At 42.4% G+C, this 16,315-nt stretch overlaps 1 protein-coding gene across 4 annotated transcripts in view; it reads right to left on the reverse strand.

Moving 5' to 3' along the window:
* Window positions 1-16,315, reverse strand: part of CUBN (cubilin) — a 226,932-nt gene that overhangs the window by 59,760 nt on the left and 150,857 nt on the right. For all 4 annotated transcript variants that reach the window (XR_012157573.1, XR_012157574.1, XM_073334127.1 and 1 more), the window contains 9 exons: window positions 15,174-15,364; window positions 14,690-14,873; window positions 11,182-11,356; window positions 8,967-9,145; window positions 5,855-6,064; window positions 5,405-5,545; window positions 4,339-4,520; window positions 2,865-3,036; window positions 1,605-1,811 (listed from right to left, as the gene is read on the reverse strand). Coding sequence is in view for 2 of the 4 variants with exons in the window: in XM_073334127.1 (XP_073190228.1) it covers window positions 1,605-1,811; window positions 2,865-3,036; window positions 4,339-4,520; window positions 5,405-5,545; window positions 5,855-6,064; window positions 8,967-9,145; window positions 11,182-11,356; window positions 14,690-14,873; window positions 15,174-15,364 (1,641 nt within the window). In the remaining 2 variants the exon portion in view is untranslated. The remainder of the gene's footprint in view (window positions 1-1,604; window positions 1,812-2,864; window positions 3,037-4,338; window positions 4,521-5,404; window positions 5,546-5,854; window positions 6,065-8,966; window positions 9,146-11,181; window positions 11,357-14,689; window positions 14,874-15,173; window positions 15,365-16,315) is intronic.

A 16,315-nucleotide genomic window follows, 5' to 3' on the forward strand; every position in this document is an offset into this window, starting at 1 on the left:
GTCCCGGATCAGCCACAGAAAAGCAAAGAATGCCTATTCAAAAAATTGGATGTGAAATGAGACTAGTGAAATATTCTCATGTAGCTGATCATTTAAAACAATATTAAACTTCACCCAGGAAGCTTGAAATGAAATATTTGTTTTACTTATTTGTAGTAAACACATTTTCCTGCGAGTATTAAGTAACATATGCTTAATTTTCTACCTTTAAAAACAAACAAACATAAAAACATATGTACTATGGACAATTCCAGAAAAATAATCCCACTTTCTCCTCTTGAGTCAATGTCTCCCACCTCTCTGCTACCAAACAGGATCCTTTCCCAAATTCATGCCTGTTCTTGTGACTCTGTTCAAGGAAAATCCACTAGAATGTAGTGACTTTCTGCACCATTAGACTCTCACTGGTCACTAAATGCTAACTGTCAGCATATGCAGCTAAATTACAACAGCCTGTCTTTGTCATGAGGCCTGTCTTGTGTAAACTGAAATCCATTAGTCTGGCCAAAGTGAGCAATATTGAATAACACAAGGCTATGTTTGCTTCTTTTTCTTTCCAGGAGCAATAGACTCTCTCTACTTAAGCACTTTGGTATCACAGCCTGAGGGCATGAAGAGTGAGAATGGTGTCCCTAGTCTCTGTTTGTCAGAGGGTGGAGACAGATGGCAGGAGAGAGATCACTAGATCATTACCTGTTAGGTTCACTCATTCTGGGGCACCTGGCATTGGCCACTGTCAGTAGACAGGATACTGGGCTGGATGGACCTTTGGTCTGACCCAGTATGGCCATTCTTATGTTCTTATGAGAAGAGGTGGGAGAATAGAGATTTACTTTAATATTTCTCTTTCTTTACTTTCTACTTTATAGTCTTTGTCTTGGACCAGAAGTTCTTTTTTAGGATTAAGAAGAGAAGACAAGTTTACACCTACACATCCAGGTGCTGTTATTTAAAACAATTAAGATGTAACAGATAACAGATATCTACCCCCTCTCAAAATCAAGTTTCTTGTAAATCACAGTCCTTCTCTCTGGGGGTCACTGATATGGCCTGTGAAGGCAGAAGACATCTGGTGCTTTCATACTACAGTCAGCATTAGTTGAGCTATTTTTCATATTAAAAGGAAGAAGCATGGTGTTTTCCCAGTGCCTTACAATGCAAGATACCAGAGAATGCATGAAGAAAGGAACTTCCCAATACACAATGTGTTAATATATTAAAGAAATGCATATCAAGCTGTATTCCTCCAGTTTTACACCGGTTTAACTCCATTGATTTTGGTAGAGTTACATGAGCATAACCGAAGTAGGGCAGTGGTGAATCAGGTCCCATGTTTCCAAAGGAAGGCATATGTTCTGGTTCTAAAATATGTTCAAATATACATAGATGTAGAGCATTAATCCAGTAAACATTTCTGCCTTTACATTGTTCAGACTATATTTTATCATAGAGTGCCTATATTTTATCATAGAGTGCCATATCAAACACCTTTTAAATTTTGGAGAATTGCCATACAGAGCACTTAACATGACACAGTTGCCACTAAATCAACTGATGTATTAATATGCTTAATTCACTCTTCTGTTCCAATTGACCTTACTTACCTACTCGTAATTCTAGGTAGTCAAACTGACAGTCTTGGTGTTGTTCCAAGTGGAAATCCTCAAAGGATATGTAAGTGGATGAAATGTAGTGGTATGGATTCTTGATGGTCCATTCACAGTTCAAGTTGTTTGTGTAATTTCTGATACTGTCATAACCCGGAGAAGTGAAATTCCCTCCTTCAGCTTCCATGCGGGTCCCACCACAAACTGCAGAACCAAGACACTGCTTACTTGAAAATAATAATAATTTTGGTGCACCAACACAGATCTTGCTTTCATTTACTCCTGCACATTGATATCAACAGCGGTGTTACTGAGAACAGAATTAGGTCCAGCTTCAGTTCCTCCTTTATGTAGATGCTACTACTCTGCAACAAGAGAGTACCCGCCCAACCTCCTGGGTGCTCTTGACAACCATTTAAAAACACACATGTAAAGAAACAGACCCAGAAGTTACCCCAAGAGCAAATCAAATATCCCAGCAAGAAAATAAACATAACAAAAATTAATTAACCTCCTGACAACATCCCTACGACAGCTCCATTCCACCACTACCCAGTCTTACCTATCACCCAACTCCTTATGGGCAAGGAAGAGAAGATGCTCTGAAGATCAGTTCATTCATCCTGTTATGGATGTAGGGGGGAAGCATATTCCAAAAGCCTGTGCCCTAACAGACAATGCTCCGCCAGCGGCCCCATCTCTTGTGTGAAACAGTGGGTGGAACATTAACTCCATCCCCACCTCCATACATTAGCCAATGAAGCTGGCTTGCAAGAGGTGCACTAAATTACCATGCCTCCTGAGCAACAGGGGAGCACAGGAGGCATTCTGACTCTGTGATACAAAGCCTCCAGGGGAGGAGCAGCTGCACTCCCCTTATCCCAGGTTAAGTGCAAAAATCACAGCCTAGCCCATCCTCAGAAGCAAGAGATGTATATGCAGTTCTCACTGCAAAACACTGCGTGACCCGCAGTGAAAGCCTTCCTTTCCATTTTAAGCTTGATTTACATGTGTGTGCACATACCCAGAACCCCAAAAATCAAAATACAAGGTTCCTTCTACTTATGTAAAATGGGTGATTGCCAAATTTGACCAAATTTTTTTTCAGCCCAGCCATTTTCAAGATATCGGACACAGAAAAAGAACATGTATTTGTTACAGATGTCATATTTGTGCAATACTTTTTTAGCCATGCACTAGCTACAAAATGGCTTGCCAGAGGACTTCATATGAGGTTAATTTAAAAATCTGCATTACCTGCATCTTCACTAGAAGAATAGGAAACACTGAAGCCTCTCGCTGAAACAGAGATATCAGTGACCAAAATTACTTTCATTGTGTTTCCTGAGGATTTCACTTGAGTGCCTGGATTTACATCACCACACAGTTTGGCTAGTCTAGGAGAATTCTGTCTGAGGCCATTGTAAACCTGTTGGTTAAAAACGCGTTCTTAGAAGCTCAAATCAAACATCATCTTCAGAGTTTAAATGTGCTTCACATGTTTAGCACAAGACTCACTGAAATCCTTCCATAAAAGGCTGTTCCAAAACCTAGGGAAGTCTATGAAACAAAATCGCACTGACTTTAGTGGGGTCAGGTCCTGAATTAAAATGTGAATATGAGGGTGAGAGAATTTTTTGTTTTCTCCTAAACATTTCTATGAACATTTTTGATGCCTTGCCAAAAAACAAAACAAAACAAAAAAAAACACCAAGATTTTTTTTTTAACAAAACTTTGGAAATTTTCAAGGAAAGGGACTTTTTTGAGAAAAATATAAATTTTGTCAAGAAGCTACTTGAAGAAATTTTATGGAAAACTTTTGATCAGCTCTAACATTTAATTTTTGATGATACAGCTGGTTTTTTGGTATGACTTCTTTCATGTAGAGTGCATCCCAAGACACTGGGAGTAAAATAATACAACTGCGGAGTTAATCTCCCTCTCCTTCTGCTGTAATTTCAGAGGTACAGAAGAGGGAGAAAAGATGTTTTCAGTTGAGATTTGGAATGAGATGAAGAGTTATTGATGCACAGGGATGCAGAAAGGCTGTTCCTTTCAGAGTTCATTACTTCATTAGCTGATAAAGGGACAGCGTGTGTGACTTGTCTAAAGCAGGGAAGTAAGGACATGGAGGATAGCCACATGATGGATGAAGGCCAGCTGCTACTCGCCTCATCACACAGGTGGGCAGGGAGCATGTGGACAGCGTCTTGGCTCTGTCCCTCCTCAGCACACAGGACAGTAGATGCTTCGCCAGCTGTAGGAAACTTTTCTTTAGGGACCATGTCTCTCTGTATTGTAATGTACAAGTGTATTTATGGGTGCTGTAAAAATAATAAATGATAACTGGATTCTGTTTCAGACTTAAATACTTTAATGTGCTTTCTGAATTTACTCAGTCTCATCACATTCTGTTTAATTTAGTAAATAAGGCTCTGATCCTGCAAACACTTAAGTACATAAGTAACTGCATACGTGAGTAGTTCCATTGGCTTCAGTGTCACAGGCTTAAAGTTGCACATGACCTTAAGTACCTTCCTGAATCTGTACCTTAAAGAGTTAATTTCTTTCTTCCTCTGTTGCCACTCCCATTCTTTTGGGGTGGGTTATAATTTCTTTTAGAAACAGATGTACAAATATACACGCAATTTCAACAGTACCGCTCTGGTAATACCATGAGAGTAAATTAAAGCATGTAAATGTGCTTTCCCTGTATTCATTCACACTTACAGCCACATAATCTAAGCTGCACCACTGGTAGGCTTCGGTTTTCATATCATTAACAGTTAGTGTGATCCGTCGTCCTTCTGGGACTGTGATCCTCCATTCACACACTCGATTGTGTGGGTACATGGTGGGATAGTTGGGGGAAGTAAATGTCCCAACAGGTGCATTAAGATCTCCACCACACTCTGGAACAGAACAAATGTTAGGAAAGCTCTCATAGAAAATCAGTGGGTAGAAAATACTTTCTGGAGGTAAAGGATTAAAGCAAAACCATGGAACTGATATAAGAAAAAAAGCTCTTGACTGTGAGAAATTTTGATTTGCTAGGCTATATCCTTCCATGTGTTGGCCACAATGGTTAGAGAAGTTTAATATTTCTGGTAGATCCGCTCAAATGAGCCATTAAATATTTGTTAAAATATGAATGATAATTGACCATAGTAACGAATCTGAATCAAGAATTAACATTTGCTTCCCTTAAATGCTCATGCCAGATGACTGCCTTCCTGAACCACCATGGGGCTACAGCGTCAAGAGATCTGAATAGCTCACTGTGACCGGCTAAAGCTGCAGTCTGGAAAGGGATCACGTGGCCAGGCAGGGTGCATGCAGAACAGGAAGCTGGGTCCAGACAGGTCACACAAGGGAAGGGTGTGTTCTCCTGTCCCCTGGCTGCTTGAGGCAGAGAAAAGCCTCTGGGGATTGTGAGCAGCATTTTTCAATTGAGTTGTTTTATTTTGTGGTGTTTACGCCCTTTTTTATAAACAATAAATTGAGCCCTGAGGAAAGAGCCTTACAAAGGACTTGGGTGGGAAATTTGCTTTCCCGCCTGTGCTGGTGGAAGATAGCACAGGTTGTCTGTTGCTCTAACTTTCACCTGGGCAAGGCAGCCAAGGATCAGAGAGCTACAACCATACAGAAGTCAGATTTAAAGGACAAATATACACTGCTGTAAGAACAAATGATTTGAAAACAAAAACAAACCAATTCCACTCTGATGGAGATGGAAAATGTGGTTAGCTGTGTATGCTCCCTTGCTTATGGTAAACTGCCACTTTACAAATCTAACCTTCAGTACTAGCATCAAAGCGCAGTCTGAATCCTGGGGCGTTGATAGATCCATCAGTGATGAACTTGACATAAGCAAAACTGTCAGAAGTATCCACTGCGTCAGGGATAGTAGTACCACAGTATCTGCCCAATAAATTCCCTAGGCAAGTCAAAGACAGACAGATGAGTATTATTATCAGGATGATTTTTATTCAAATTTCTATTCAAGTAGCACCACCTAGTTTAGACTATTAGGTAGGTTTAGAAAAATACAGCAATCTTGGTAAACAATTGGAAGGGTTTTTGTTCCCTTTGCTTTACTTCAGTAACTAATGTAACTCTGCCGGCAATAAGGAAGGCACCTGTACTGCATGTAGTTCTTTCAACAGCAAGTGTTTTTAGTAGTCTCCTTTGAGGCTTGCTGCTGGGATGAGGGCAGGGAGGAGAATCACTGAAACAGTCTACTGACCTGAAGCATTGTACTCGCGGATCTCCACAAAGTCATTTGCACACCCAGGGGAGTCCTGAACATCTAGTCCTTCTAGGCTAATGGTGAGATAATGGCCGGTAGGTCCCCGGAGAAACCATTCGCACAACAAATTGTCTTGATAGTGCAGCTCAGGAAATCCTACACTTTCAATGACACCATTTTGTCCAGTCACCGTTCCACCACATGTAGCTGCAAAGAGAACAACATTTCTGCGATCCTCTTACCCCAGAACAGCACCTTATGGAATTGAGCTGCTCTCCCACAAGACTTTAATGGCACATTGCCACGTAGTTCGGAACAACCATAGTGGGGATTGTCCTCCAGAATCAAGTCTCCTAATCTCTCCTCATAGTTCCACCAGTCCTGGTTTGTTTTCCTTCCACAAATACACCTACTGTGGATATTGTTCGTTTTCTCTTTGTCTTACCTCTCACTGATCTAATCTCAGCCAAACATAATCTCAAGTTACAGATTTGGGACTTGGTTCTCATTTACATTGAAATCTCATTCCACTCTGGCAGTGTAAATGAGAATCAGGTCTTTTGGATCCAGATTTCAAACATCTCAAAGTCTAGATTTTGTGCTGGATCATTATAAAGATAAATGCCATTTGCTAAATTTGGATCTAGATTTTTAAGGTTTGGGTGATGGTTTGGACTTGGAGCCATGGGTCAGATTCCTCTCTAGATTTAACTAGGTAGTAATATTCATAGTCTATTTGTTGGTTTTGTCTTCTGTGTTGCAGCATAAAAGCAGAATTACATGCTTCATGTTTGTTTCCTACTGTTTTTGATTCTCATTTCCATGCTTTTCTCTGTGCTGCTGCTATGCATGGCCTGACTTTCCATTTCACAAAGCCACCACCCTCTTTTCACTCGTGTCTCTTGAAATTTCACTTCTTCTGTTATAACCACAAAATGTGAGATCATAATAATAATGTTAAGAACATATAATAAATTATTACCAGTGGAATATATTGGTTTTTCCAGTGCATCCTCTACGTCTGTGCAGTGGGGCGGCTGCCCCACTCCAGCAGAACAGGGGTTAAAAGTAGCTCTGGAGAGGACTGCAGCTGGGAAAAGGAGTAAGAGCAACTGAGGGAGTAGCTGACCACAGGTGTGGCCAGCTCAGTCAGGGCCCAGCTGGCCCTGATAAGAGGGCTGGAGGGCCAGGAGTGAGAAGAGTCTCACTCTAGCCCTGGAGTGGGAAGGGCTAGCTGCCTGGGAGCAAGGTACCTGAAGAGGAGCAGTGCTGGGGAAGGGCAAAGGGAGCTGGGGAGCTCCAGCCTGGTAAACCCCAAGGCTGCAGGTCTTGTTGAAGCCCTACAAAAGGTACTGGGGCTGCAGAGGGGCAGCCCGGGGATAGGCAAAGGCAGCAGGTCCTACCCCCTTGCCAGTGATGAGTGGCCATTATAGACTGCAGTCTGCCCCAGGGAAAAGGGGCTGGATGATGACTGGCAGTAGCCACTGAGGCAAGGTGGGCTTAGAGGGTTGGGTGTTCCCCTGGGAGGGGAGACCCAGAGCATGGGGGCACTGCAGTGGGGCAGCACCCCAAGGCAAAGGGCACTGGGGTCTGGGAAGGACATGGGGGCCTGAGGCAGGCAAGGCACTGGCCAGCAGAGGGTGCCGTGAGGCTGGAAAAGAGCTAATTTCCAGACAACCAGCAGGAGGTGCCACACCGGTGAGTCTGCGGCTTGCTATAGTCTGCCAATTAGATAACTGACTTTTTGAGGCAGTTGCTATATTTCTCTTTATGTCCTCTGCAGTGGTGATAATACTGATGGCTCTTAACAAATGACTTATTCCATCAGTATTATCACCACTGCAGAGGACATAAAGAGAAATATAGTAACTGCCTCAAAAAGTCTGTTATCTAATTAGCAGACATACAGGATGCACTGGAAAAACCAATATATTCCACTGGGATTCCATGGGGATTCTTTTTGACCAGCTACAAATTCTCTCTTAGTATGTGCTGTCAATATTTTCATTCATTGGGCCCAATCTCCACTCCCCTATATATATATAAAATGTAAAATTTGTTTTTTATATTTGAGATCAAAATGTAATCAATAAAATCTTGCTTACAACAATAAATTCCAGTTCTTTGCTACCAAGAAATATGGAGAAGAAACAGCCCCCAGTCCTAGTTTTGAATGCTCCCAGATGAGACCAATATACTAAGCAAACACTTTTCTCTGAAGGTTAGTGGCATCATTGAAAACTGACATCATTTTACATTGCTGTTGAATCTGACCCAAGGGCTTTATTTTACTATTAACTCTCTGTTGCTTGTTACTAACCCTGCCTTAGCAGCTAGAAAATAAAAAATGGTTTCTTAATGTATTTTTTCATTTTCTGGCTGGCAAATATTGACTCCCCATCCCATTCCCATCACACCACTCAACCCCATTCTGAGATTAGCAGCACTCTGTTGCTTTTGCTACTTCTTTGTTTGCCTCCCGGCACAGTTAATGTAATCAGTTATGACACTGGCATCAGTGCACCCCTACTTTACCTCACGATTACCTGCTGTTAGCTGCTCTTCTTGCAACACATACCGCTTCAACACCCTTGTCACACAAATTACACTCTATTTGAACACTGAATACCAAATCAGATTACCTGACTTTACACATCTAACCTCATTTGCAGCCGTTTTCTGACCAAGGTGCACCTGGTATGTAATTTATCAGACATCACTGTTTATATCACGGGTGCTACAGCCCTTACTCCTTGCCCTTTTGGTGTTGTCCCTTAGATAGTTTGACTATTAGGCTTATCAAACTGCCCAATCCCCATTTCCACTGCAGCAATTCTACAAGGACTTTCATATTTGCTATGATTCCTACCTATCGCTAGGGAAATAATAGATTAGCATTTAATTGATGTGACGATTCGGATTACATGAATCGATGGTATAGAATAATGGAAAGAGACAAAAGCTTCTGTCAATCAATCTATTTTGAATAATTTAGGACCCAATCCTTATTGAATTTAAAACTACAGGACCTGGGTCCTAAATCTTTTCTGCTCCTTTTATAGCCTCAGATCAGGGAAAATGCAATAAACTGAATAACTGCTAGCATTACCTCTTGAGTACTTGGCATTGAATCCAATATGTGTGGCACGGTTGTCAGATCTAAATCTCATATACATGACAGCTCCTGAAGACCTTTGAATGCCTGGCAGAGAACTTCCACACAGCTTGGCAAGCCCTGGTGCACTGGAGTCAGCTCCATCACGTAATTCAAGGTAACTGAAGGCACAACTAAAACAGGAGGAACTTTTCTATTTAATTTGCAGCAACAATCCATTTGCGACATTTTAGCAAGTACCTGAAACCATCGAACAATGACATTTTAGATATGTCCAGATGCAGTGTGACTAGGAAACAGCCACAGTGATAGAGCCAGACAATTCCACAGACAATGATAGGGCTTGAATCAATTATATTCCCAGAAATACTAACTAGGTCACAATATCACACCAAGCTCTGATAGTCGCTGATGTGAATCCTGTGACATGGCTATTAACAGTAATAAAAAGGCTTTAAATAATGTCACTGTTTAATGTGCAGAATTTTGAAATATTTAACCTTTAAATGATTATTTAAAAACACATTCCCTATTAAACATCTTCAGTGACTACTGAAATAAATAATGGCAGTGGGACTGATCAAAGCTATCTATAGGGGTTCATCAATCCAAATAAATGTGCACCCCATTATGTGGGTAGCCAACAACTTCTTCAAAATACAAGACAGCTTCACTTATGGGGGGCTATATAATCACCTAGCAGCCTTACACAGCTATCCTGGAAGGGGGGAATAGAGGGGTAGAGGCATTTGTGGAGTCTACCTACCTGCACCAACTTTTCTGAACCTGGCACTATTATGGGCTGGTGTTATGTGACAGATAGGGCAGATTCCTGCAATATCCTGGACAAATCCTACTGAATTAAGTTAAGCCTGATTGAATTAAGTTTAAGTATTTTAGGAATTCATTGTATTTAAAATGCATTTTTTGTGGGCTTGTATGTCACATCTCTAGGGAGGAGACCTGACTGATACAAACCCAGGCTGGGAAGTGCAATGAGCTTCAAAGTACTATTTGAAACAAGATGAGCTTTTAAAGTTAAGTGGGTTTCCTAGGAAATATCTAAGGGAAGGGAATGCAAATTCCCCACCTCTGGACCCAACCTTTTGAAGCTATTCCTTGAGGAGAAACCCACTATCTGACTGATTGCCTATTCACAGTCTCTAAGAATCAAAACCCAAACTGTATAAAGGAAAAGTTCACATATTCATGGTGTGCTGGTTCTGAGCCCAAGTGCCTATGAACCTGTAACCACAGGGAAACCCCTTGGTGGGGTTTGAAGGACTGTTTGCCTACCAGACCCCTTGTTGGAGTCAGGGTTGATCTCTGGTGAGCTAATTAGCATCAGTGTAAGTTCTTTTATTGTTTTTAATGTCTTTTTCTGTGATGCTTTTACCTTAAGAATAAATCTGCTTGCTTAGAAAGAGCTGTGTGATAACTGTGGACAATTATGCTATTTATAGCCTCTGAGGAAGGAAGGCAAAGCAAGCCTGCTAAGACAGTCTGCCTGGTTGGGGAATTCATGGTGTAGGCATGGAATTTTGCAGCCTGGAAATACCCCACTGAGGAGGGAGGGAGATACATGTCTCCGCCCAAGAGAGGTGATGGCTGGGGAGTCGGAAGCCTGAGAATGAACCTTGTTGGAGGGAAAATACAGGTTAAGTTGCCTGGAACTGTTACGGTGTCAACTGGTGTAACTCCACCGAAGTCCGTGGACTTCAACTGATTAGCAAATGAGGATCTGGCCCTAATGTCTTCTACCTGCATGGCACACAGAGAGCACAGACCAAGTGAGTGGATATAGTGGTGCAAACCCCCAAGTGTGCTGTGGAAGCAGGGAATGTGGGCATTTTATGACCGTGCCCAACCAGTCTGTGCCCATTGGCCACCAATCTGAGTAGGAAGAAAGCACGGGGAATAGAATTTACAGAAGAGATCCTCCTGCCATTTGAGCTTTCTCCATCCCTGTTACTTTTTTGCTGTATATCTTATTTTTTATTTCTGTCAAATCTTAAAGAGGCCAGGGATGTACACTGGCAATGTAGAGGGTCCAGGCACCTCTCTCAAAAGTCTTCAAAACATCCTAATTGTAAATTTTGGAGTAAATTCTATTGGGGAATTAGGGAACATACTGATATGGTAATAGAGAAAGGATAAATGAAAATGGAGTGCCTCAGAAAATGTATGCAAAATAAATGTAGCTATATACTTGGGTGAAGGTTCAATGTAAAACTGGTCTTCAAACTGCAGCTCCACTGCCCCTCCATTAAGAGCTGTTATGGTCCAGACACAGTCAGCATGCTGTGGATAATTGTCAGGATAGTTGGGGGAAGATGCATATCCACTGGGACTGGAATCACTGATATAGATATTCCCTCCACAGGCTGGTAAAGAGAAGTTTAAGAACAATAGGTTAAAGAAATTGTGTGAGATGTTCAAAACAAACAAGGACCAACTTCTGCTGGTGAGAGAGACAAGCTTTCGAGCTACACAGAGCTCTTCTTCAGGTCTGCGCTGAAGAAGAAGAGCTCTGGGTAGCTCAAAAATTTGTGTTTCTTTTACCAACAGAAGTTGGTTCGATAAAAGGTATCACCGCACCCACCTTGTCTCTCTAATATCCTGGGACCAACATGGCTACAGCAACACTGCATACAAAACAAGTAAGTCATCCATATACTTAGTCACAGGTTCTTTTCAATGGATTATATTCACCACGCAAACAAACATACTGTCATTTTTGCTGTTGAAAAATATTCTAGCACAGTTAAACTTAGATTTTCTGGCCTGCTTGTTAACCAAGTCCATTTATTCCATGAAAAATAATACAACAGTCCCCTGATGACACCACTGACTGACACTCTACTCCCTCAGTGATCCTAGACTCAGATAAGCATGAAGAGAAAACCTTATATGCTTTATTTCTGAAGAATTCCTAACATCTGGAAAACTGAAGTTAAGGACTGGATCATTCAATGCTTTTTGTGAAGCATCCTCACTTTCACTTTCCAAAACAATTGAAATGTAAAACTCAAGACAATATGAAATCCAGTGAGAAATGACATTCAAAGCAAACTCAAGAATTTGTTCAGGTTCTTTGCCATACTAAGATACTTTTATTTCGCAGCTAACGACTTTATGATTAAAATACATTTTAGTAATGCTAATGAATACAGTGCTTCAATCCAGGTCTCTAAAGTGAAGCACTAGAAATATATATGTACATGCATAGCTCCTACTATGTGTAGCATTTCCAATGGAAGGAGTAGAAAGAAAAAGAGGAGTTACAAACTTGAGAGTGAGTGAGCACGTTAGTAGGTTACTTTAGCTGTGTTTAATCAACATCATTTAAATGAGGGCTCCAAATGTCCTAAGAGACATGTGTTTGCCTGAAATACTTTGGGAACAGCTGAAGATGCCAGGCCCCTGATTTATACTAGCTGAGGATGTGGCCTGCCACCTCTTCATTCTTTCAAAAATGCCAGTTCCTACAGGGGATGTTATTTTCTCAGCTGAGGAGGAAACTTTTATGGAATGTTATCATTTCTGCCAATGCATTGGGTCACACTCATTCCTGCTGTAACTCACTGTTTGCAGTATGTAGGAGGCAGAAGGAAGATTCTAACTGGCCTTCCTCCCCTGTGTTAACTGTTGAAGTCTCCCGTTAACCTGTGTCCAACTTCCGCCATTTCCCAGATGCAGGCGAGAGATAGCTTCAACCCAACCACCAGGGAAACTAAAGATACTACGAATGAAAAGTGTTTCATTAACAAAATGTCAGGATTAGAACCCAGGTCTGCTGAGCCTGGGACAGCTGATGTTCCCACAGTGCAACCAGGAGGGCGTGCAGACCTATAGCCAAGGAGCACTGTGGAGAATAGGCACCACAGGCAGTACGACCCAAAGGAGCCAGAGTGACAGTACTCTGCAGCTAGAGTTACCACCTTTGAAATGGAAAAAAACCCAGCACCCACCATCTCACAAGGCAAGCTCGCTGCAACCCCAACCACAAGGCAACTCTGCAACTCTCCCTTCCCCCACTTCAGCAGCCACTTATCTAGACCAGTGATTCCCAAACTTGTTCCGCCGCTTGTGCAGGGAAAGCCCCTGGCGGGCTGGGCTGGTTTGTTTACCCGCCGCGTCCGCAGGTTCGGCCGATCGCGGCTCCCACTGGCCGCGGTTCACTGCTCCAGGCCAATGGGAGCTGCTGGAAGCGGCATGGGCCAGGCGCCACTTCCAGCAGCTCCCATTGGCCTGGAGCAGCGAACCGCGGCCAGTGGGAGCCGTGATCAGCCGAACCTGCGGACGCGGCAGGTAAACGAACCGGCCTGGCCCGCCAGGGGCTTTCCCTGCACAAGCGGCGGAACAAGTTTGGGAACCACTGGTCCAGACAGATAGCACATATGGATAAAATTGATATAATCATTTTCATACTTAAACTGCGGAAGTGGTAACACTGCAGCATCTTTAGCTGGACACAGAAACTTTTAACATTAGATATCCCAGTGCATTGTGATAACAATGCAAATCTTTAGACCCAGGTAAAAAAAACCTGGCAGATTAAATTATTTTTCTGGCAACTGGAAAATACATAAAATAACTGGCCAGGTCGATCAAATACTGGGTAGGTGATAATACTAACTATGGCCCTCTGATTGGCCATCACCCTATTTAACCCTGGAAAATGCCCCAGGAAGTTATCTGGGCAACAACAAAGACTTTGGGTCTGTTGTGACTCCAGACCTCACCTTGTCTCCTGATCTCAGGACTCTGATCCCAGCCTGACTCTGACCCTGACTCTTGCTTCCTGACTCTAACCTAGTTCTACCTCTGATCTCTGGTCTCCAACCCCAGCCTGACTTTGACCCTGACTCTTGCTTATTGAATCCGGTTCTAGCGATTCCTCCAACCCCTGCTCACTGACTACCATCCTTGACATATGGACTCCAGCCCAGCTGTGATTGCTAGGCCAGACAACCTACACCCTGGTCCCTTACAAATATGTGGAACACTTATGCAGTGGGCATTTCAAATCATTTACACAGAAAGCATTTTTGCCAGTATTTGTTTTTTACTAGATGACAGTCTCTCCACGCTAAGTGCAGTTGTAGCTGTGTTGGTCCCAAGATATTAGAGAGACGAGGTGGGTGAAGTAATATTTTTTATTGAACCAACTTCTGTTGGTGAGAAGACTAGCTTTTGAGCCACACAGAGATCTTCTCCAGTTCTGGGAAAGGTGCTCCCAATGTCACAGCAAAATGCAAGGTGGAACAGATTGTATAACATAAGGAGCTTAAATTCATTGCTTGGCTAGACATTAAAAATCATGGACTGAACAGAGACACTGGATTTATGGCTTATTACAGCAATTGGAATTCACTAACCCCCTCTTCTTGTCCTATCACTGCAGAGGTGTTAGCGGGCCACTCTGCCTTAAATGCTCTTACACTATGTGGTAACTACTTATGCTAAACAATCTGTTTCACTTGGCATTTTGCTGTGACACTGAGAGCACCTTCCCCAGACCTGAAGAAGAGCTGTGTGTGACTCGAAAGCTGGTCTCTCTCACCAACAGAAGTTGGTCCAATAAAAGATATTGCCTCGCCCACCTTGTCTCTTCAGGTTAAGCCACTTATTATAAGAAACATGCTTCTGAAAGAACAAATTCTAAGTTTTTTTTCTACTGATTTTCAGAACTTGTGCGGGATTTTGACACTCACCCAGACTCTTAGCCTCATACTTCAGTTTGAACCCTTGGCCCACACGACTGCTGTCAGAAATGAAGTGGACAAACAGCTGATTGTCTGTAGTGTACATCGTGGAAAAAGAGCTGCTACCACAAAACCGCCCATTCCTTCCAACGGTCCCCAAAGGTGGGGCAGAGTCATCCAGTCCATTTTTAAGCTAGAAGGAAATTGTTAAGGTTGTTCAAGCATACAGCTATCAACCTTAAGGAATGCTCTAGCAGATATAAGAACAAACCCAAACAACAATCTTGAAAAAAGCATTTCTCCCTTTAATTTACTGTACCAGTAAAGCAGCATCTCTAAATAAAGCTTTGAAAGATAGCAAGAGAATTTTAAATGACTTTTTTTCCCACTTTCCTGTTATTAATAATACCATAACATATAGGAGCCCTAGGCATGGGCCAGTATATCCTGTTTCTGGAAACAAAGTGACAACACCTACAGCTGATCAGCTCACCTCCACATAGTCCCCATGGCTGCAAGAAGCATCCTCGCTCTGAACTTCGAAGGGTTGTTCAAAATGGATGACAACAACAAACCCACTGGTAACCAATACATGCCAGGAACAATTGAGATTGGGAGCATAGGCCTGAGGATAGTTGGGGGATGTGATCACTCCCATGTCTGCATGCAAATAGCCACCACAACCTGAATGAAGGGAAATGAGATAAGGAAGAAAAAGTCACCTTAAATTATTCAAATTATGAAAAAAAGTCTTCAAAATCCATGTGATTGTTAAGCCAAATGCTGAACAGCTGCGTGGGATGTGCATTAGTGAACATCCTGAATAATCTGCCCACTTTCAGGCCACGTGCAAAAGTCTGCTAGTAGACTGTCCAGGTTGTATGGTGACACACAACAAACAAACCTGGCTTTTTAGTATGACAGAAAAATGAGTAATGCACTGTGCTCGATGCATGTTGGGAGGGGAGGCATAAGTGTCTTTATGGCACCTTTCCTCATGCGTTCCTCTCACCACCAATCCTGGGGCCTGCTGTACGCTAAACTGGCCCCCAGCACAGATTGTAAGTTGGAGCAACCTCAAGGCTGCCCACTCAAGACCCTGATATGCCCACCCGCACTCTACACCAGTCTGTGTGTTTGGGGAGTGGGGCAGTCAGAACTGCTTACAAGCATCTGGCTGCAGCAGAGGATTCCCATATGAAAGGAGAATCCTCAACTGCTGCCATGAGGCATCTTTGTCCTTGTGGGGCCTCACAAGGGTCCAAGGACCCGGCCCTATATCTATTTTGTGCGTGTGCTTGGATTAATTTATTTGCATCTCCAAGTTGGTGGTTCTCTTCCCTTTCATTCTCCACTTCCCCATCTCTCAACAATTGAAGTTTGTTTTTTAGCTAGCACCAGCCTTCACATTTTCTGAGTATATTTTGCAATTCTTAACCACAACTCTTAACTGTTGTAATATTTCTTCATACACTTGTACCAGGCTACAATATTTGTATTTCAGGACAACGGTGATTTTCAGATCTGAGGAGTGCTTCGTAACAGTAGAACTCTGGACAAAGGACAAAGTTTACCTTAAGAACATGTGTTTTTGGAATATGTGAACAGATGCTTCATGCAATTACTTGGATAGAT

Source organism: Lepidochelys kempii, chromosome 2, assembly GCF_965140265.1.
Source record: "Lepidochelys kempii isolate rLepKem1 chromosome 2, rLepKem1.hap2, whole genome shotgun sequence".
NCBI lineage: Eukaryota > Metazoa > Chordata > Testudines > Cheloniidae > Lepidochelys > Lepidochelys kempii.